The sequence below is a fragment of the Somniosus microcephalus genome, chromosome 13, assembly GCF_052327205.1.
Source record: "Somniosus microcephalus isolate GS21.2 chromosome 13, FLI_Smic_1.0, whole genome shotgun sequence".
Taxonomy (NCBI): domain Eukaryota; kingdom Metazoa; phylum Chordata; class Chondrichthyes; order Squaliformes; family Somniosidae; genus Somniosus; species Somniosus microcephalus.
In genome coordinates this window covers 192,534,023-192,556,155 of record NC_140999.1, presented here as the reverse complement: position 1 = coordinate 192,556,155, position 22,133 = coordinate 192,534,023, and the positions used below count along the sequence as shown (strand labels likewise).

Sequence of the window (22,133 nt, the reverse complement as noted above, 5' to 3'; positions counted from 1 at the left end):
GCCGTCTTTCGGATGAGACGTTAAACTGAGACCCGGTCTGTGCTCTCAGGTGGACGTAAAAGATCCCGTAGCAGTATTTCGAAGAGCAGCAGGCGGAGTTCTCCTCGGTATCTTGGTCAATATTTATCCTTCAACAAACACCTAAAACAGATGACCTGGTCATTATCACAGCGCTGTTTGTGGGCGTTTGCTGTGTGCAAATTGGCTGCCATGTTTTCCAAATTACAAAGGTGACTACACTTCAAAAAGTACTTTATTATTGGCTGTGATGCTCTTTGGGATGTGCGGAGGTCATGAAAGGCGCTATAGAAATGCAAGTCTTTCTTTTACACTCCGTTCACTATTCGCTCTCATCAGGTGCACTGGTTGCGAAGTGCGCTGTCGATGAGGTAGCTGCCATTCTTTCTGGGGTGCCTGAGAGATGAAATCTTGCTAAATCCAGGCTATGTGCAAATGAAAGGAATTGCATCGATATCGCGCCCACCGGAAACTTCGCATAGGGTGAATTATGCCAGCCAACGCAGCAGCCATTTTGTGCACAGCAAGATCCCAACAGCGGCAAAGCGCTGAGCAACCGGTTGATTTGTTTTTGGGTGATATTTTGAATAAGGAAAGTGTGTTGGCAGGGCACCAGGCGCGCGCGCTGCTCTTTGGGTAGTGATACGGGATCTTTAAATTCCCAGCCACGGGCGCTTCGACGATGTAGAAACCGTTCCCAGTAATTTTGTTTGGCGCTGCACGGCTCCTTTAAAACACCACGCAAGCGTGTTTTTTTCTCATTGAAAAGCCGGCTGCGCGGGGGTCCCCCGGAGGGCCGCACAGCTTACAGGGAACATTGCTCAGTACTGTGCGTCAACCTAGACTCGCACTCCATTCTGGAGTGGGGTTTGGACCCACAATCTTCTGACTGCGAGGCAAGCTGGTGCAGCCCGGTTTCACTTCAAGGGATATTGCAGGCCACACGTCCGCACGCAGTTTTATTTTCAGGTTGGATTGGAGGCAGTTCAGAGACGATTCACTCGGTTGATTCCAGAGATGAGGGGGTTGACTTATGAAGAAAGGTTGAGCAGGCTGGGCCTATACTCATTGGAGTTTAGAAGAATGAGCAGTGATCTTATTGGAACATATAAGATACCGAGGGGGCATGAGAAGGTCGATGCAGAGAGGACGTTTCCCCTCGTGGGGCAATCTAGAACTAGGGGGCATTGTTTCAGAATAAAGGGTCGCCCTTTTAGAACTGAGATGAGGAGGAATTTCTTCTGAGGGTTGTAAATCTGTGGAATTCTCTGCCCCAGAGAGCCGTGGAGGCTGGGTCATTAAATACATTTTAAAGTGGAGATACAGATTTTTACAAGATAAGGGAGTGAAGGGTTATGGGGAGCGGGCAGGGAAGTGGCTTTGAGCCCAAGATCAGCCATGATCTTATTGAATGGCAGAGCAGGCTCGAGGGGCCAAGTGGCCGACGACTCCTCCGATTTCTTATGTTCTTTGAAAAGTTTAGTTGGGGTGGAAAAGGTTGAGCCAGGGAGAGCTGTTGCATTTTTGGTTTCCTACCCCTGCCCCCACGAGCCTAGAGATGTCCCTGTGCAAGGGGGGGGGGGGGGGGGGACTGCTGGCAGGGTTTTGAGAGGTGAGCTCATTTCGAGGCCAGTGTTCATCTCCCTGGGTTCCGTGTCTAGCTGGAGTGGGACCCCAGTGGTGAGGTGAGGTGGGGGGGGGGGGGGAATGCGACAGCAGGTTCAGTGAGCGACAGTCAGTCGTTCCCTGCTGCGTGAAACCACTATTTTTTTTAAAGGGCTGGGACGCAGTGGATCAGCCGTGAAAGCATCAGCTGATCCCACTGGCTGGCATGGTAAGGGTACAGGTGAGTGAAGGAGTTTTGCACTGTGCTATTTCTTGGATGCAGAGCTTGCAGCAGAGAGGAGGCAAAGGAGGAGTGCTTGTGGATGTCTGGTCGAGGGGTCGGAGGAAATTTTGAGTAAAGCACTGGTAGGGAAGCCACTTATCTTGGGTTGGAACTGGGAGGTGGGTATTTACCACCTTCTTTGCTTGGGTTCCCGGTCGACGTGTTTTCATTGGTTTGCTGGGGCAGTTTCAGACTGAAATAGGTGTTGAGTTGAAGAGCTGCCCCTGGAGGCAGCTTCAGTATAACGGGTTGCTGTAATTGACTGGGTGTAGAGCAGCCTGTTGTGTAATGAACAAACCTCACCCCTGCCTTTTGTGTTTGCAGGCATTCGATGACGCAATTGCAGAACTGGATTCATTGGGTGACGATTCATACAAAGACAGCACCTTGATTATGCAGTTACTACGGGACAATTTAACTGTACGTATCACCGGAAGGGGAGAAAACTCCCAAAGATTAAATTAAATTGCAGTCACTTTTTTTAATTGCAGTCAATGAACATTCTATTCAAAACACTTTTCTGACGCTTTCAGATTGATGAACTAAATGAGCTAAATCGGTACCTGCTTTCACACCAACGATTCTGTGCATTTTTAAACAAAGTCTTAAAGCAGCTCTGACCAGTGCGCTCGATAACTGCAATAGACCCTTGAAAGCAAAATACTGCGGATGCTGGGGCGAGAAACCGAGTTGACGTTTCAGGTCGATGACCTTTCGTCAGGACTGGAAGTTAAAGATTTAACGATTTGTCAGCAAGTTCAGAGGCGGGGAAAGCGGGGAGGAGGGGAGGAAAGAACAAAAGGGAAGGTCTGTGATCGGGTGGAAGGCCGGAGAGATTAAATGACAAAGGGTATGATTTGGAACAGAGAAGGTTAAGAGGTGACCTAATCGAGGTTTTCAAGAAGTTGAGATTTTGATGAGTAAATAGGGAAAAAATACTCCCTCTGGCGAGTGGGTCAATAACCCACAGGTCATGGATTCAAAATCATTGGGAAAAGATCTAGAGGAGAGATGAGAAATCTCTTTCACTCGAATGTTGTCGGGATCTGGAACGCTTGACCTGCAAAGGTGGTGGAGGCTGTTTCCATAAATAATTTGAGTTGGACCGGTACATGAGGATGTAGAACTGACAGGGTTACGGACAAAAAGCGGGGATGTGGGACTGAGCACGACTGCTCTTTCATAGCCGGCACAGACACGACGGGCCGAATGGCCTCCTTCTGAGCTGTACGTTTCTTTGATTCTATGATGGTGCGTGGCAAACGGGGGGGGGTGGTGGTTAATGGGACAAGTAAAGAAGCAAAAGATGGGTGTAGAGGAGGTGTAACTGGCAACAGCAGCATCATTACCAACACCTGCTGCCCACAACACTGGGATGATCTGATATTGTTGAACTCGGTCCGGAAGGCTGTAAAGCCACAGTAGACCCTTCTACAAATGCAAAATTCTGCGGATGTGGGAAATCTGAAATAAAAACAGAACATGCTGGAAATACTCAGCAGGTCAGGCAGCTTCTGTGGAGCGAGAAACAGAGTTAACATTTCAGGTCGATGACCCTTCATCAGAACTGGGAAAAAGTTGGAGATCGAACAGGTTTTTAAGCAAATGTAGGGGGTGGGAAGGAGGGGAGGAAAGACCTTCCCTTTTGTTCTTTCCCCCTCCCTGCCCCGACACTTGCTTAAAAACCTGTTCCATCTCCAACAGTAGACCCTTGTTGCGTTTACATTCTAAACCTCCTTAACTCCCCCACCCTCCCCACCATGAGCTAGCTTTTGTTCATCGACCACCCCACCCCGTATAGTCACGTGACATTCTACATCTGAAGTGTACAACCACACTACATTAACCCGCCTCTGCTGTCAATCTTTCCACTCACTAAGCTGTGTCAATTTGCTATCTGCTGCTCTCTTCGCAATAGATCCGGTGAGTGGGCAGAATGGCAGTAGATGGACAAACGTTAGCTTGTGGAATGTTCAAAGCCTAAGGGTGGAAAGTCGATTGAGATGTTTTAAAGGAAGGCAGGTGCTTGCTTGGTAAGTAAGAGTATAAAGGGCAGGGAATTGGGATTAAAAGATCGAGCTGCCATGGCTGACCAGTGTTCCATTAGGCTTGCTGGGCTCAATGACCGACTGGTGTTCCTGTGTTCCAGAGCAGTGATGTCCATTTTGTGTATGACCTGCTGAATCTACCCATCAGTATTCAAAACCTATTGTAATTTTCTTGATTAAGATGCTACAAACGTGCATTTTTTTAAATAGAAAACTGTTCCTACCAGTGTTTGGTTGTAACGAGCATTCTTGATTTTTTACTTGTGTATTTTTTTTCTCTTTCTGCAGTTATGGACATCGGACAACCAGCCAGATGAAGCGGAGACTGGCGAGGGGGAGAACTAAATCACCTGTTACACTTCTAACTTTCCCATTTATTCACTTTCACCTGCTCCTGTCTGGCCACACTGTCCCACCGTCCTCTTGCTCCTCATCAACATTTTTCTTTAGACAATGCGCACCATCCTCTTGACTCCAGGATCACCTGCACAGAGCTTCACACCAGCACGCTGTATTCTGCTACACCGACAATACTCGGAGGGGAACAAGCCTGACACCAGCAGCAGCTGTCTTGTTGCAGTTGTTGGCTTCATGTGGCAGGAAACCAACTGGCAGAGGGGTCAGAATTTCTTGGACGCCAAACCTACCCCCTGGTTGTATGCGGGGTGGGGTGGTGTACAGGGAGAGAGGAAGGCGCAAGAGTTGCTCTGCTTGGCGAGGGCCTCGCTGCTTGTTCAATTAATTGACCCTGGAAGGCCGGCAGCTTCCTCGACAATTCCTGCTTCGCGACTTGCCCCTCCTAAACTGACCTGCAGTTTGCATTCCTCGCTCCCTTCGCCCGAGTGCGCACTCCCAATGGCGAACCCCGTCCTCTGCACCCTCCCGCCCTGCTTAGCGAGCGCGCTCTTGTGGAGGCGCGGTGTCGCTGGGTGCCGTCCGTGATGCGGGACTGAATGCTCGCCTGATGCAGCTTTGGGAGGGGGCGGGGTGGTCTTCGGGAATCAACAAGAAAGAAAATGCTGCTGGGCTTCACCATTTCAGGCAGCCTTAATATTGGGGCCACCTTTTACGGGATCTGAATGCTGATTTCCCCAGTGATTGTCCTGCAGGTGTTGGTGCAGTTCTATCTAAACAGGCTCACTCTCTTCTCCCCGCCCCACACAAACCATTGTGGGGCACTGACCACTGAGCCCCAGCTCTGTTCGTGTTCTGTACCTGTTGTGTGGAGATTGACTGTAGTGCTCAAATAGCTCTGCTCTCTTCACTCTGCTTTGGGCTCCCCGCCCCCATTTCCAGTCCGACTTGAATCGGATCACCAGAATGGGGACTGGAGCCAGATTGCAGCAACATGCGCTGTTCTTCCCTGTCTTGCATTCACATGCATCCAACTTTTCCTGATATTTTTGATGTACTTGCACAAGCTCAATCACGTGGCGTAATAACTGGTACTTTCATCAAACCCCCTCCCCATCCTGTTTTAATTCTGATTAGTATTTGAATAAGTGCTTTCGGTATTAAGCCCAGACCTTTCCCTATAACTTTGTGGGCCTTTTTTGGGGGGGCAATCTGCACGACACCATTTCATTTAGCTATTCCCTTGCCTCCTGAGTAGTGCTGTTTTTAAAGGTTTCCCAAAGTCCACGAGCATGCAAATGTGCACAGGCTTTATTGATGCAGTCTGAATCGATCTCATCCTCTGTCAGCCTACTTAAAATACTGTGTGTGCCCGAATGTGAAATTCGTCAGAATCACTCTAACTTCAATTGACTTGTTCTCTCAACGGTAAATGCAGACTGTAGGATTTCCATTGGTGCCTGAAAGATGAGCTTACTCTCGGCCAGTAGGCTGCGCGGCCCAGTAATGTAGTCAGTAGGTTCTGTGTGTAAGCTGAGTGGTCTGATAGTTCCCTGCTTAACATGGCTGCTAGTCTGGGGGGGTGGGGGGGGGGAAACTGACACTATTTTGAAACAGAGGAAGGAAAAAGTCCTGGGTGGGAATGTGCTAAAACGGTCAGTGTCACAATGTGTTTCCTGTTTTTTTTTTATTACATTCCACGATGTGCAACTTGTCTGTCTGTCCACTGGAAAACACACCCTGTGCTTGAAAAAAAAATGACATCACTTTTAGCTGAGCAAATGTGCACTTGAGCTCTAAGTGACCTCTGGGAGTGAATGTGGAGCGGACTCTGTCTCACGTCTGTGTATCTCGTAGCTGCCTTCCTGCTTCGTTTTTACTGACCAGTGTTCTGCCTCCAGTCGCTTCTGTGCCCATTGTAGCACACGTGATTGTGTTATAGTAGTGCAAAACATTTTAAATGTGGTTTTTGATGTACGATTAGATTTGTGTAACTCTTTTCAATGGACTGCGAGAAAATAAACCCAGAACATGTACAAGACAGTTCAGAGTGGAAAATAAAGGTTTTATCGAGTAACTTGTGTGGTTCTGTTATCTTGTCTCACTGATTGGAGTAGCCTGCAGCTCCCAAGAGGAAGATTTCTGTGGTCTGTGTAATTTCACCTGATGGATAAACCTTGGAGAGAGTGCAGAGGAGATTTACTAGAAAGCTACCAGGGATTAGGGACTTCAGTTATGTGGAGAAGGTGGGATTGTAATCGGAGCAGACGGTTAAGGGGAGATTTAATAGAGGTATTTGAAATTATCAAAGGTTTTCCACTGGCGAGAGGGTCGGTAACCAGAGGACGCTTCCACCACTTCCGTCGGCAGCAAATTCCAGGTCATCACCACTCGTTTTTAAAAATAAAAAAAAAGTTTTCTCACATTTTCCCCTCCCCTGTATCTCTTCCTTTAAATCTGTGTCCCCTAGTCCTTGTACCATCAACTAGTGGTTCCCTGTCTAGCCTATCCAAACCTGTCATAATCTTGTACACTTCTATTAAATCACCCCTCAACCTCCTTTGCTCTAATGAAAACGAATCCAGCTTCTCCAACCTGTCCTTATAGCTAAGATCCCCCATCCCCGGGACCATTCTGGTAAATCTCTGCGCCCTCTCGAGGGCCTTCACATCCTTCCTAAAGTGTGGTGACCAGAACTGGATGCAATGCTCCAGTTGTGGCCTAACCAGCACTTTAAGTGGGCTGTTTTACCAATGCAGAAGCCATCACAATCTCAAGCCATTGCTGTTTGCAGAGCTACAGCTAGCTGGGAAGCGATGCCAAGTCTCTCGGTGCAGGTGACTGACACATCTGTTCAATTCAATCAACTCAAACCAGTGTTCTAACAGAAAATATATCTTCAGTGGTCAATCTTTGGATCAGGCTCCCCAGGGAGATGGTGAAAGCAGTCAGTATTGATTCATTCAAATGCAAATGTAAGTTTTTTTTTCAGAAAATAATATTTTGACAGTCTATCAGTAATTTGAGACATAACGTGTGGTGCATGTAGCATACTCAGGAGGAACAGGTGACTTTAGACCTCTGGTTCCCAAAGCTCTCGCCCACTGGGGGTTTTCCTCGCCTGTTGTAGACTCATCGATAGAGATTGATTGCTGTGATCAGTCAATAACTCCATTAGTGTTGTATCGTGCAACTCCCAGGATGGTAGAAGCTGAACTAGATGGACCTTTGGTCTTTGTCTAACAAATCCTAGGTTCCTATTGAGCTTCTGATTTGTAAATGGGCTATTTAGTTGCCAAACAATCATAACATCTTTTGGGCAGTAATATTTTATTTCAAGCAAACTATTATCTGACTATCTGGTGTTCGCCCTTCCCTATCTCTCTAACCTCCTCCAGCCCTACAACTCTCTGAGATCTTTGCGCCCCTCCAATTCTGGCCTCTTGCGTATCTCCGATTTTCATCTCTCCGCCATTGGCCCCCGTGCCAATAAAGGACTTCATTCTTTGGCACTCCCCCGGTGTATCTCATCCTGAACCCACTACGCCAACTGCTACCAGCAGCTCTGTTTCATTTGTGGAAGTGATTAAAGAATGTTCAGCTGCCATTAGACATGGTCCTGCGAGGTCCAATTTGCAGGACGCAAGTCATTGAGCCTGTGGGAGAAGATCTGTGTAATCGGGCCACATGGGTTTTTCTGGGATTGAAGCACTGTTACGCCTATAAGAACTTGACCTACAGTTGCCACTGGTCTATGCCGGTGTTTATGCTCTACACCCTATTTCGTCTTGCCCTATCTGCATAGCCTTTCTCCCTTATCTAGCTTTCCCTTAAAGGCATCTATGCTATTCGTCTCAACCACTCCCTGTGGTAGCAAGTTCCATAGTCTAACCACTCTCTGGGTAAAGAGGTTTATCCTGAATTCCTTATTGGATTTATTAGTGTCTTATATTTATGGCCCCTAGTTTTGGACTCCCTGCACAAGTGGAAACATTTTCTCTACATCTACCCTATCGAACATAAGAAATAGGAGCAGGAGTTGGCCATTCGGCCCCTCCAGCCTGCTCTGCCATTCAATAAGATCATGGCTGATCTTCTACTTCATCTCCACTTTCCTGCCTGATCCCCATATCCCTTGATTCCCTTAATATTCAAAAATCTATCAATCTCTTGTCTTAAATATACTCAACAACTGAGCCTCCACAGCCCTCTGGGGTAGAGAATTCCAAAGATTCACCACCCTCTGAGTGACGAAATGTCTCCTCATCTCAGTCCTAAATGGCCGACCCCTTATTCTGAGACTGACCCCTGGTGCGAGACTCTCCAGCCAGGAGCACCCCTGCAGAATTTTAAAAACTTCTATCAGGTTGCCCCTCAGTCTTCTCTTTTCTCGAGAGAAAAAAGAGCCCCAGCCTGTTCAGTCTTTCCTGATGGTTGTAACCTCTCAGTTCTGGTATCATCCATGTAATTGTCCCAACTCAAGATCTTCCTATTCAAAACATCAGCCCGCTCCAGCTCTTATCACAAGATCCGAAAGCAGTCACCCCCCCCATAATCGGTGGACCCTTCCACAGTGTCTGAGCCACTAAAACTGCCTCTACGTTGATTTTCCTGTACAGGAGGTTGGTGCCCCCATCGGTTCTCTTATAGGATGTGGCCCAAGATTCCAGCCCAACAGTTAGAGGGAACGGGCAAGGAGCCGCTGGCTTTAACAGACACTGAAGTGCCAGGCAATGACTATCTTCAACAAGCGAGAGTCTAACCACCTCCCCATCGCCGAATCCCCCACCATCAACATCCTGGGGGCCACCATTAACCAGAAACTTAACTGGACCAGCCACAAATACTGTGGCTACAAGAGCAGGTCAGAGGCTGGGTATTCTGCGGCGAGTGTCTCACCTCCTGACTCCCCAAAGCCTTTCCACCATCTACAAGGAAGAAGTCAGGAATGTGATGGAATACTCTCCACTTGCCTGGATGAGTGCAGCACCAACAATACTCAAGAAGCTCAACACCATCCAGGACAAAGCAACCTGCTTGACTGGCACCCCATCCACCACCTTAAACATTCACTCCCTCCACCACCGGCGCACCGCGGCTGCAGTGTGTACCATCTACAAGATGCACTGCAGCAACTCGCCAAGGCTTCTTCGGCAGCACCTCCCAAACCCGCAACCTCTTCCACCTAGAAGGACAAGGGCAGCAGGTGCATGGGAACACCACCACCTCCAAGTTCCCCTCCATGTCACACACCAGCCTGACTTAGAAGTATATTGTCGATCCTTCATCATCGCTGGGTCAAAATCCTGGAACTTCCTACCTAACAGCACTGTGGGAGTACCTTCACCACAGGGACTGCAGGGGTTCAAGGCGGCTCACCACCACCTTCTCAAGGGCAATAAATGCTGGCATTGCCAATGACGCTCTGATCCCATAAACAAATTTTTTTTTAATCCAGAAGGAATACCTTACATTAACCCAAATCCACCCAACAACAACAGGGTAAGGCTCTGTGCCTTCATTCTGTATAAAAGACACTTCAAGCAAGTTCTTTTTCTAGATTGTCTCTATTCTGGCGCACCTGCAGGGCAACCATCAACCCTACAGACATACGCCATAGGAACATTAGGACCAAGAGGGGGCCATTCAGCCCCTCGAGCCTGTTCCGCCATTCAATTAGATCAAGGCTGATCTGTGACCTCAACTCCATTTACCCGCCTTTGCTCCGTATCCCTCGATACTCTTACCCAACAAAAATCTACCGACCACAGTCTTGAAAGCTCCAATTGACCTCCAGCATCCACAGCTTTTTGGGGGAGAGAGTTCCAGGTTTCCACTGCCCTTTGTGTGAGGAAGTGCTTCCTGACATCACCCCTGAACGGCCTGGCTCTAATTTTAAGATTATGCCCCCTTGTCCTGGACTCCCCCCATCAGAGGAAATAGTTTCTCCTATCGAATCCTTTTAACATTTTAAACCCCTCGATCAGATCACCCTTCAATCTTCTAAACTCAAGGGAATACAAGCCAAGTCTATGCAACCTGTCCTCATAATTTAACCCTCTGCATTCTGAAATCTCCATTTTAAAACTCTATTCACTACATTACGAGAGGAAACGATCCCTTATGTCTGTATGTCTTTTTATTAGCAATGGGTTAATAATCAATGGCGTCGCTTCTCACTTTGGAAGGAGACAGATTAACCATCTGATACATCTGTACACAACCCAGCTAGAGTATTGTGTCCTAGTCTGGACACCACACTTTAGGAAGGACATGAAGGCTTTGGAGAGGGTGCAGAGGAGATTTACTAGAATGGTTCCAGGGATGAGGGAATAAAGTTACGTGGATAGACTGGAGAAGCTGGGGTTGTTCACCTTGGAGCAGAGAAGGCTAAGAGGAGATTTGATAGAGGTGTTTAAAATCATGAAGATTTCGTTAGAGTAAATAAAGAGAAACTGTTTCCAAAGGCTGAAGGGTCGATAACCAGAGGGCACAGATTTAAGGTGATTGGCAAAAGAACCAGAGGCGACATGAGGAAAAACTATATGCAACAAGTGGTTAGGATTTGGAATGCACTGCCTGATCGGGCGGTGGATACAGATTCAATAGTCGCCTTCAAAAGGAAATTTGATAAATACTTGAAGGAGAAAAAATTGCAGGGATATGGGGAAAGAGCGGGGAAGTGGGACTGACTGGATTGCTCTTCGAAAGAGCCGGCGCAGACTCGATGGGCCGAATGGCCTCCTTCTGTGCTGTACTCTTCTATGATTCTATCACAGTGGAGACAATCCATAATGGTGAGAGACCAAGACCTTAATAAAGGGCTGGCATTGGACATCTAGCTAATTTTAGAGCCTGATAATATTGCAAACTTTTCTGTTTGTTAAATAATGTGGTCCTCTCTCAAAAATTACAAAATAAAATCACTCATTTACTGAAATATACTCTGGAGCCGCATGATGCGAATCTATTGATTCCTTCTGTGTTCCACGAGTGCCTCCAGGGAACGAACAAAGATGAGGAGAAAGTAGCGAGTTCTTCAGTAAAAAAAAACTCACGATCTGGGAGGGAGGGGAGTAACCCCGAAGGGACCTCCATTACACTCAGTATGCATCAAGGGAGACCACAAGTGATGGGGTCGCTGGCTTTAATGTCATGCCTGCAATGGATCCGTAACCATTACAGAATAACTACCTCTCAGCCAGCTCAACTCGCCTCCGAGGAGGAACAGAAGCTCGCTTTCACAGCCACGTATCTTCCCTCAGCAATGGTCTTTCATCCCCTCCTCCATTTCCCAGCCCCTGCACTTGCTTAAAATCTGTTCCATTTCCTGCTTTTTTCCAGTTCTGACGAAAGGTCATCGACCTGAACCGTTAACTCTGTTTCTCTCTCCTCACAGATGCTGCCTGACCTGCTGAGTATCTCCAGCATGATGCGCTATCAATTACTCATAAAAGACTGAGAGTTAAGAGAGTAACTAAAGGCTTTTATTAACAAAAGAATGAAGGTCTGCCTCGAGTGGTCGACCGGTCCAGAAATACAAAGGGCTGGGGAGCAGTCACCTTTATACTAGGACTTGTGGGAGGAGTCAGCCGAGGCATGTCCAGGCATGTACACAGTGGAATACAAACAGTGGTTTACCACATTCACCCCTTGTTTAAAATTGAGTTCGGCGGGGTGAAGTGTATTAAAAGTTAGTGTATTGGAGTCTCTCTGGAGGTCTTGTCTGCCGCTGTGATCGGCGTGGCGACGGCAGGGGTAGTGGAGCTTCCGGCGTCGAGTCCTGCGTGGGCTGTGGCACAGGTGTGTCGTCCTCGTAGATGTCGAGCGGGTCGCGGGGCCCAGGCCTGCCGTCTGCTGGGGCTGGATATCGGATCGTGGGGGGGGGTGGTAGTGAGTAGTGGGTTACTGCGGCCCCCGAGGGTGCAAGGTCTCTTATGGAGACTGTGTCCTCCCGCCCGTCCGGCTATGCAATGTAAGCATACTGGGGGTTGGCGTGGAGGAGGTCGACCCTCTCGACCAGGGGGTCCGTTTTATGGGTCCTCACGTGCCTTCTCAGTAGGACCGGCCCTGGGGACGTCAGCCATGGCGGTAGCGATGTCCCCGATGTGGACTTCCTTGGAAAGACAAACATTTTCTCATGAGGGGTGGCGTTAGTGGCAGTGCAGAGCAGTGACCGAATAGAGTGGAGCGCATCGGGGAGCACATCCTGCCAGCGGGAGGTTGGAAGGCCCCTAGACTTTAAGGCTAGCAGGGCGGCCTTCCAAACTGTCGCATTTTCTCTTTCCACCTGTCCGTTCCCCCGGGGGTTGTAACTGGTGGCCCTGCTTGTGGCAATACCCCTAGTTAGCAGGTACTGACGGAGTTCGTCGCTCATAAACGATGAGCCCCGGTCGCTATGGATATAGCTGGGGAAACCGAACAGGGTGAAGAGGTCGTTCAGACATTTAATGACCGTGGCACTGGTCATGTCCGGGCAGGGGATGGCGAACGGGAAACGGGAGTACTCATCAATAATATTGAGGAAGTACACATTGCGGTCGGAGGAGGGGAGAGGCCCTTTAAAATCAACGCTCAGGCGCTCGAAGGGGCGAGTGGCTTTTATCAGGTGGGCCCTGTCTGGTCTATAAAAGTGCGGTTTGCACTCAGCGCAGACTTGGCAGTTCCTGGTCATGGTCCTGACCTCCTCAATAGAGTAAGGCAGGTTGCGGGCCTTGATGAAGTGGAAGAACCTGGTGACCACCGGGTGGCAGAGGTCATTGTGGAGGGCCCGCAGTCTATCGATCTGCGCGCTGGCGCAGGTGCCACGCGATAGCGCATCCGGGGGTTCATTGAGCTTCCCGGGCCGGTACAAGATCTCGTAATTGTAGGTGGAAAGTTCGATTCTCCACCTCAAGATCTTGTCATTTTTGATTTTGCCCCTCTGCTTGTTGTTAAACATGAAAGCAACTGAACGTTGGTCAGTGAGCAGGGTAAATCGTTTTCCGGCCAGGTAGTGCCTCCAATGACGCACAGCCTCCACAATCGCCTGGGCCTCCTTCTCAACAGCGGAGTGTCTGGTCTCCGGGCCTTGGAGGGTTCGTGAAAAGAAGGCCACGGGTCTTCCCGCCTGATTGAGGGTAGCGGCCAGGGCAAAGTCGGACGCGTCGCTTTCCACCTGGAAGGGGATGGATTCGTCCACTGCGTGCATGGTGGCTTTGGCAATGTCTTCCTTGATACGGTGGAAGGCTAAGCGGGCCTCTGCCGTCAAGGGAAAAGAGGTGGACTTGATCAGCGGATGGGCCTTGTCCGCATAGTAGGGGACCCACTGGGCATAATAGGAGAAAAACCCTAGGCACCTCTTCAGGGCCTTGAGGCAGTGGGGCAGTGGGAGTTCCATAAGGGGACGCATCCGGTCGGGGTCGGGGCCGATGACTCCGTGTTCCACAACACAGCCAAGGATGGCGAGGCGGTTTGTGCGGAATATGCACTTCTCCTTGTTATATGTCAGGTTCAGGAGTTGGGCGGTGCGGAGGAATTTTTCGAGGTTTGCATCATGGTCCTGCAAGTCACGGCCGCAGATGGTCACATTGTCCAGATATGGGAAAGTGGCCTGCAACGCATTTTGATCTACCATCCGGTCCATCTCCCTTTGGAAGACGGAGACCCCGTTGGTGACGCCAAAGGGAGATGGACCGGATGGTAGATCAAAATGCGCTCGCCTCCGAGGAGGAACAGAAGCTCGCTTTCACAGCCACGTATCTTCCCTCAGCAATGGTCTTTCATCCCCTCCTCCATTTCCCAGCCCCTGCACTTGCTTAAAATCTGTTCCATTTCCTGCTTTTTTCCAGTTCTGACGAAAGGTCATCGACCTGAACCGTTAACTCTGTTTCTCTCTCCTCACAGATGCTGCCTGACCTGCTGAGTATCTCCAGCATTTTCTGTTTTTATTTTAGGAACAGAAGCTAACCTGGCCAAGAATCCTTCGACAAGGGGTCAAGAATCCAAGTTAATGCTGGAGATGGGCCAAGATCCACACAATAGTCCATCCCTAATCTTCTTGGGAAGGCTTCCTAGTAAGACTATTTGTGGAGTTTGGGATAAATGGTTGGCGTTAAGGTAGAGTTGAACATTTTCAGTAACGCGGCCAGTTGAAGAGCGAACACCCTATACAAAAAATTGCAGCGCATTCCTTCACGTTCTCAAAGAACGCTCCAATATCCGGCTTTTGAGCCCCATTAAAGCCCAGATGAATTTTGAGTGATGTCACTCAGATGTACAACACAAAGCGACACTTAGAGGATGTGAAGGACGCTATACAAATGCACAATCGTTTTCTCTCCAGGGTTGAAGGGTAACCACCCAGATCATTCCACTGGTCTCGCTTCACAGAAGGTGAGTCGGTATCTTTGGTTCCTGGTTCCCAAGTTTAAAGTGGTTATTTCCCTTCAATGTGCAATTGCCCACTGCTTCTCCCATCCCACACTCTGTCTCAGCTTCAGCTACTCATATTTCCAGGGGCAGACATATCAATCTAAAGATAGGTTTGCATTACATTTTGGGGTAACCACATGAGATGTTGGGTGAGAGTCCTTCTCATTCCCTGTCTCTCTTCTCTAGTGTTGCCACTTACCTGTTTTTGAATCAATCTGGGTTTTAGTATAGACTGTGCAGAAATCTCTAAAATTTAAACCAAACACTGACAAGAATCAACTGAGTGGCCTGCGGGTGGCGCTGTCCAGGGAGAGTATAAATACTTGGGCATGGGCCCAGCTTGCTCAGGACATTCTTAACAGGAACTAGTGAAGGACACAACTAGACCTCCATGTTGTAAAACAGTTGATTAAAGCCTTGTTTAACGCTTAGACCAAGTGCCTAGTAGTTTTCTTACGTCAAACACTATTTGTTTTTAAGCAGAATTCACCTGTGCCCCGTGATATTAATGATCAAAGTTGCTAATAGATTTTCATCTTTAGAAAGGCAAATAGCAGAACTCAACTCAAGATCTCAGCACTGCTGTCCGGCCCTGTACAGTTTCAATTTAATTGGGAACCAACCCACTTTCCTGCAATTACTCCAGCCTCTCCTGAATACGTCAATCTGGGGTGGGGGGGGGATGTTAAGTTAAAAAAAATATGTTTTTGATGTTCATTAAATGAAGCTAACATTTTGCACTGATATCTATAACAATCTTATTAAGGGATGTATTTCTTTTAAATATTCATTCCAAGGATGTGGGTGTCACTGGCAAGTCAGCATTTATTGCTCACCCCTAGTTGCCCTGAGAAAGTGCTTTCTAGCATTTTAATACAACTGAGGGTCTTGCTGGGCCTCTTCAGAGGGGCAGTTAAGAATCAGCCACCACGTTGGTGTGGGACTGGAGTCACATATAGGCCCAGGCCGGGTAAGGACGGCAGGTTTCCTTCCCTAAAAAGGACATTAGTGAACCAGTTAGGTTTGGTTATGACAATCTGACAGCTTCATGGTCACTTTTATACTGACATCAATATCTCGCCCCGCCAAAAAAAAGCCCACAGCTCTTTGTTTCAGCTACTGTGGTGGGGTTTGAATTCATGATGTCTGGGTTAATAATCAAGGCCCTAGATTACTAGCCCAGTAACATAACCACTACACCGCCTACCCCGCTCAATGAATTGGTATCATTGATGAGGTCATGTTCAGGCATCTAATAGGTGTGCATAAGACATAGACATAAGACATAGGAGCAGGAGTCGGTCATTCGGCCCCTCGAGCCTGCTCCGCCATTCAATAAGATCATGGCTGATCTGATCTTGGCCTCAACTCCACTTCCCTGCCCGCTCCCCATAACCCTCGACTCCCTTATTGTTCAAAAATCTGTCTATCTCCGCCTTGAATATATTCAATGACCCAGCCTCCAGTTAGTCATTAATCATGTTTATACCCTATCCATTGAATCTAGTGAATATCAGAGTAAGACACCATCCCACAGCTGATACATTGACTGACCAAAGTGGAACGAAGTCACATACACCAGTAGAGCCCAGGCCTGATCCATGGTCTGTGCTGAGGCAGCTGATCTCAATGGAGTCGGGGTGCTACAATTGGTTTCAATTGGGAAGGGGGAAAACAGCCACGGTCCCTGCTTCTGATCATTATCTAGTGACTTCTACTGGAAGGGGCATCTGTGTAGGCGTTGCATGAGGACATTAGCTAGTCTCACACGTGAGAACTGGCCACAACTCATAAAGTCATAGAGTTATACCGCACAGAATGAGGCCCTTCGGCCCATCATGTCCGCGCCGGCCATCAAGCCCTGTCTATTCTAATCCCATTTTCCAGCACTTGGTCCGTAGCCTTGTATGCTATGGTGTTGTGAGGGCAGTGAGTTCCAGATTCCAACCACCCTCTGGGTGAAAAAGTTTTCCCTCAAATCCCCTCTAAACCTCCTGCCCCTTACCTTCAAACTATGCCCCCTGGTTATTGACCCTTCTACTAAGGGGAAAAGTTCCTTCCTATCTATCCTATCTATGCCCCTCATAATTTTGTACACCTCAATCAGGTCCCCCCTCAGCCTTCTCTGCTCCAAGGAAAACAACCCCAGCCTGTCCAGTCTTTCTTCATAGCTGAAGCGCTCCAGCCCAGGTAACATCCTGGTGAATATCCTCTGCACCCTCTCCAATGCAAACACATCCTTCCTATAGTGTGGCGACCAGAACTGCACACAGTATTCCAGCTGTGGCCTAACTAGCGTTTTGTACAGCTCCATCATAACCTCCCTGCTCTTATATTCTATGCCTCGGCTAATGAAGGCAAGTATCCCATATGCCTTTTTGACCACCTTATCTACCTGTCCTGCTGCCTTCAGGGATCTATGTACATGCACACCAATGTCCCTCTGATCCTCTGTCCTTCTTAGGGTCCTACCATTCATTGTGTATTCCCTTGCTTTCTTAGTCCTCCCAAAATGCATCACCTCACATTTTCCAGGGTTAAATTCCATTTGCCACTGTTCTGCCCATCTAACCAACCCGTCTATATCGTCCTGTAGCCTGAGGCTTCCCTCCTTGCTATTTACCACTCCACCAATTTTCGGGTCATCTGCGAACTTACTGATCATACCTCCTACATTCATATCTAAATCATTAATGTATACTACAAACAGCAAGGGACCCAGCACCGATCCCTGCGGTACACCACTGGACACAGGCTTCCAGTCTCAAAAACAACCTTCAACCATCACCCTCTGCCTACTGCCACTAAGCCAATTTTGGATCCAATGTGCCAAATTGCCCTGGATCCCATGAGCTCTTACCTTCTTGACCAGTCTCCCATGCGGGACTTTGGCAAAAGCCTTACTGAAGTCCATGTAGACTACATCAACTGCACTACCCTCATCCACACACCTAGTCACCCCCTCGAAAAATTCAATCAAATTGGTTAGACATGATCTCCCCCTGACAAAGCCATGCTGACTATCCTTGATTAATCCTTACCTCTCCAAGTGGAGACTAATTCTGTCCCTCAGAATTTTTTCCAATAATTTCCCTACCACTGATGTTAGGCTCCCTGGCCTGTAATTCCCTGGTTTATCCCTACTACCCTTCTTGAATAATGGTACTACGTTAGCTGTCCTCCAGTCCTCTGGCACCTCCCCTGTGGCCAGAGAGGTTCTGAAAATTTGTGTCAGAGCCCCTGCAATCTCCTCCCTTGCCTCACACAGCAGCCTGGGATACGTCTCGTCTGGGCCTGGGGATTTATCCACTTTTAAGCCCGCTAAAACCGCTAGTACCTCCTCCCTCTCAATGCTAATTTGTTCAAGTATATCACAATCCCCCTGCCTGATTTCTATGCCTACATCATCCTTCTCCATAGTGAACACAGATTCAAAATATTCATTTAAAACCTCACCTACATCTTCCGGCTCTACACACAGATTGCCACTTTGGTCCTTAATGGGCCCTACTCTTTCCCTGGTTATCCTCTTGCCCTTAATATACTTATAAAATGCCTTGGGATTTTCCTTTATTTTGCCCGCCAGTGTTTTTTCATGCCCCCTCTTCGCTCTCCTAATTTCTTTTTTAAGTACCTCCCTGCACTTTCTATACTCTAGGGCTTCCACTGTTTTTAGTCCTTTGTATCTGCCAAAAGCCTCCCTTTTTTTCCTAATCCATTCTTGTATATCCCTTGACATCCAGGGTTCCCTGGACTTGTTGGTTCCACCCTTGACCTTTACAGGAACATATTGGCGCTGTACTCTCTCTATTTCCTTTCTGAAAGATTCCCACTGCTCTGATGTGGATTTTCCTACAAGTAGCTGATCCCAGTCCACTTTGGCCAGATCCTGCCTTATCATATTAAAATCAGCCTTCCCCCAATTTAGAACCTTTATTTCCGGTCCGTCTTTGTCCTTTTCCATAACTACCTTAAATCTCACCGAATTATGGTCACTGTCACCAAAATGCTCTCCTACTGACACTTCTACCACTTGCCCAGCTACATTCCCTAGAATTAGGTCCAGTACCGCCCCCTCTCTCGTAGGACTTTCTATATGCTGGCTCAAAAAGCTCTCCTGGATGCACTTTAAGAATTCCGCATCCTCTAAGTCTTTCACACTCTGACTATCCCAGTTAATATCGGGGAATTTGAAATCCCCTACTATTATTACCACACTTCTCTGAGATTTGCCTACCTATCTGTTCTTCTATCTCCCCCTGACTGTTTGGGGGCCTATAGTACACTCCCAGCAAAGTGCTTGCCCCCTTTTTGTTTTTAAGTTCTACCCATATGGCTTCATTAGAGGTACCTGCTAAGATATCATCCCTCCTTACTGCAGTAATTGACTCCTTGATTAATATTGCGACACCCCCTCCTCTTTTACACCCCCCTCTGTCTCCCCTGAAGATTCTATACCCCGGATTATTGAGCTGCCAGTCCTGCCCCTCCCTCAACCATGTCTCTGTGATAGCAACAATATCATACTCCCATGTGTTCATCAACGCCTTCAATTCATCTGTCTTACTTGCATTAAAATAAATGCCATCCAGCCTTGCCCTACTCCCTTGTGCCGTTACATATTTGCTCTGCCTTCCAGGCTGACTTGTTTTTTTCCTCTATATTTGGCTGTGCATCACCCCCTACTATAGCTCCACTTCGTATCCCCCCTCCTCCTAGTATGGGGCAATACTTTCAGGAGAAGGGGAGAAACTAGACAACAACAAAACCAAAAGTCACCCAAAATATGAGGGTGGGGTGAGAAGAAAATGGCAGACATGTTACGAAAGAGTAGCTCCCCTGGTGGTCCAATGATTAGGGTGTGGCTCTGCTGAGCTCCTGGTTCGAATCCTGGTCAGGGGAATATTTGGAGCATGGAGCTGGTTAGTAAACACCAGACATTATCACCCCTCCTGCGTGCAATGCTTGCCCCATCAACCTTTATCCTTGATTATTTGAACTTGGTTTGGATTCCCTGGAACATAGAAGGTTAAGGGGTGATTTGATTGAGGGTTTTAGGAATTGATAGGATAGAAACTTTTTCTGCTAGTGGGGAGTCTAGGACAAGGGGAACAGAACCTGAAAATCAGAGCCAGGCCATTCGGGAGAGAAACACTTCTTCACACAAAAGGGTGATAGAAGTGTAGAAATATCTCCCACAAAAAGCAATGGATGCCAGCTCAATTAATAACTTGAAATCTGAGATCAATAATTTTTGGCTAGACTAGGGGTAGAAAAGGATATGGAGCCAAGGCAGGTGGATGGAGTTAAGCTACAGATCAGCCAGGATCTCACTGAATGGCAAAACAGGCTCGGGGGGCTGAATGGCCTCTTCCTGTTGCTGTGGTCCCAAGAGATCAGTGGTCATTGACCCCTATTGACGAGGCCAATCATTGAGCCATTCACACAGCTTGTATGGTCATTTATAGGTCTTTACACAATTATATGACACCAGACAGGAAGTGATTGGAATTGAAATTCTGTCATGGGGAAATCAAATACAAACAAAACCTGATAAAGTGATTCTACTAAACAATAGGTGCAGGGCAGCATTTCCCCCTGATTGTGGTCGAACAGACCAGCCAGGCTTATAAATGAAAGAATGGACACTGCACCAGGAAGCTGGGAGTATTCCCAAACCATGTGCGTCAGCAGAGGCTTTATTCAAATATCTTGCTACTTATTATAAATAAACGTGCACAATAATTCCAAATGCAGTTTAATTAGGAAGGAACCGATTTGTCCTCGTCTCAAATTACAATTATAGGACTACCTGGAGCTTAATCAAGGCAGAGTCTCCTTGCAGACCGCGTTATTACTGGTTTAAACAGTTATTGACCTGTTTCCCTCCCCACTCCATGCCCGGCACTATTTACAGCAGGAAGTAGTGCTGCGGTCTCCATGGCGGAGATATAAAGAGTTGGTTGGTCTTGGTATCAGCCAAATAAAATATAAAAATAAAAAAAAGGGGAAGCGGGGGGAAAAATAGTGTCTTTAAAGTGAAAGAGCAACAAGACGGCGTTTGATAACCGCGGTTAGTGAGAGTTTTATTTCTCCTGAAGTTTTTTTTTGGAAAAAAAAAAGTTGCAATGATCAGATTCTGTAGGAAGGATTGAAACCACATCTGGAGTTCATCCTGGGAGCCAGTGGGAACTTTGGGGAGAAGACAACGCTTGGTTCTTTTGGAGTGGAGATTCTCCCCATGGGTCCCATTGGCCCTCGCCTCCCATGGACCATGTTGGCGTTGAGTTGAGTTGGGTTGGGTTCCTCCTCTCCAACCTTCGAGCGGGGGAGTCCGACTGAAAGTTCCATCGAGCAAACCTCTTGAAGGTCCGTTTGCAATTCCTTCTCCTGGCCATCCCCCACTGGGGTTAGTTCAAAGTGTCTGGACATCTTGGTGTGACGGACCGCGGCAAGGGACTTGCACCTGGGTGAGATTGGGTTGAGCTCTTGGCGAGGTTTTCCACGGACCTTGCTTGTAATAAGCACTCAGTCCAACGGGAAATGCGTTGGGACTTGTGCAAAGGGTATTGATTGAGTTCACTCCAGTAAAACTTTGGAAGGGGAGGGCGGACAGGTGGTGAGGTGAATGGTGTCTGCTGCAAGATTGAACTCTTTTACACTCAGTATTCACAACAACACTCGAGTTTAGCTGCACAGTAAAGCTCTCTCTACGCTACCTTTTAAACTTTTTTTTTTAATCTTGTTTCACCCAGTCTTTTATCTCTGAGATGAAAGTATAGTGTGTTAACTATTGAATCATTCAATCCCCTTCTTTGTTTTCTTTGAACAGTGGATGTTTGGGGGAATGGGGGAGAAGAGAGACTGGTCTGGGGGAATGGTGGTTGGGGAGAAGAGTAGAGACTGGTCTGGGGGAATGGTGGTTGGGGAGAAGAGTGGAGACTGGTCTGGGGGAATGGTGGTTGGGGAGAAGAGTAGAGACTGGTCTGGGGGAATGGTGGTTGGGGAGAAGAGTAGAGACTGGTCTGGAGGAATGGTGGTTGGGGAGAAGAGTGGAGACTGGTCTGGGGGAATGGTGGTTGGGGAGAAGAGTAGAGACTGGTCTGGGGGAATGGTGGTTGGGGAGAAGAGTAGAGACTGGTCTGGGGGAATGGTGGTTGGGGAGAAGAGTAGAGACTGGTCTGGGGGAATGGTGGTTGGGGAGAAGAGTAGAGACTGGTCTGGAGGAATGGTGGTTGGGGAGAAGAGTGGAGACTGGTCTGGGGGAATGGTGGTTGGGGAGAAGAGTAGAGACTGGTCTGGGGGAATGGTGGTTGGGGAGAAGAGTAGAGACTGGTCTGGGGGAATGGTGGTTGGGGAGAAGAGTAGAGACTGGTCTGGGGGAATGGTGGTTGGGGAGAAGAGTAGAGACT

General features: G+C 47.9%; 2 protein-coding genes across 8 annotated transcripts in view; both read left to right on the top strand.

Moving 5' to 3' along the window:
- LOC147108930 (14-3-3 protein beta/alpha-1-like) overlaps positions 1-6,385 on the top strand; it is a 39,095-nt gene extending 32,710 nt beyond the window's left edge. For all 4 annotated transcript variants that reach the window (XM_086005891.1, XM_086005892.1, XM_086005889.1 and 1 more), the window contains 2 exons: positions 2,231-2,326; positions 4,243-6,385. In XM_086005891.1, the coding sequence (XP_085862017.1) occupies positions 2,231-2,326; positions 4,243-4,299 (153 nt within the window). In that variant the 3' untranslated portion in view covers positions 4,300-6,385. The remainder of the gene's footprint in view (positions 1-2,230; positions 2,327-4,242) is intronic.
- Positions 6,386-20,625: 14,240 nt separating this feature from the next.
- LOC147108929 (embryonic polyadenylate-binding protein-like) overlaps positions 20,626-22,133 on the top strand; it is a 34,897-nt gene continuing 33,389 nt past the window's right edge. For 2 of the 4 annotated variants that reach the window (XM_086005885.1, XM_086005882.1), the window contains exon 1: positions 20,627-20,794. The gene's annotated coding sequence lies outside the window, so the exon portion shown is untranslated. Of the gene's footprint in view, positions 20,795-20,855; positions 21,091-22,133 lie in introns of those variants that run through there. The other 2 variants (XM_086005886.1, XM_086005884.1) reach the window with 2 other exon arrangements.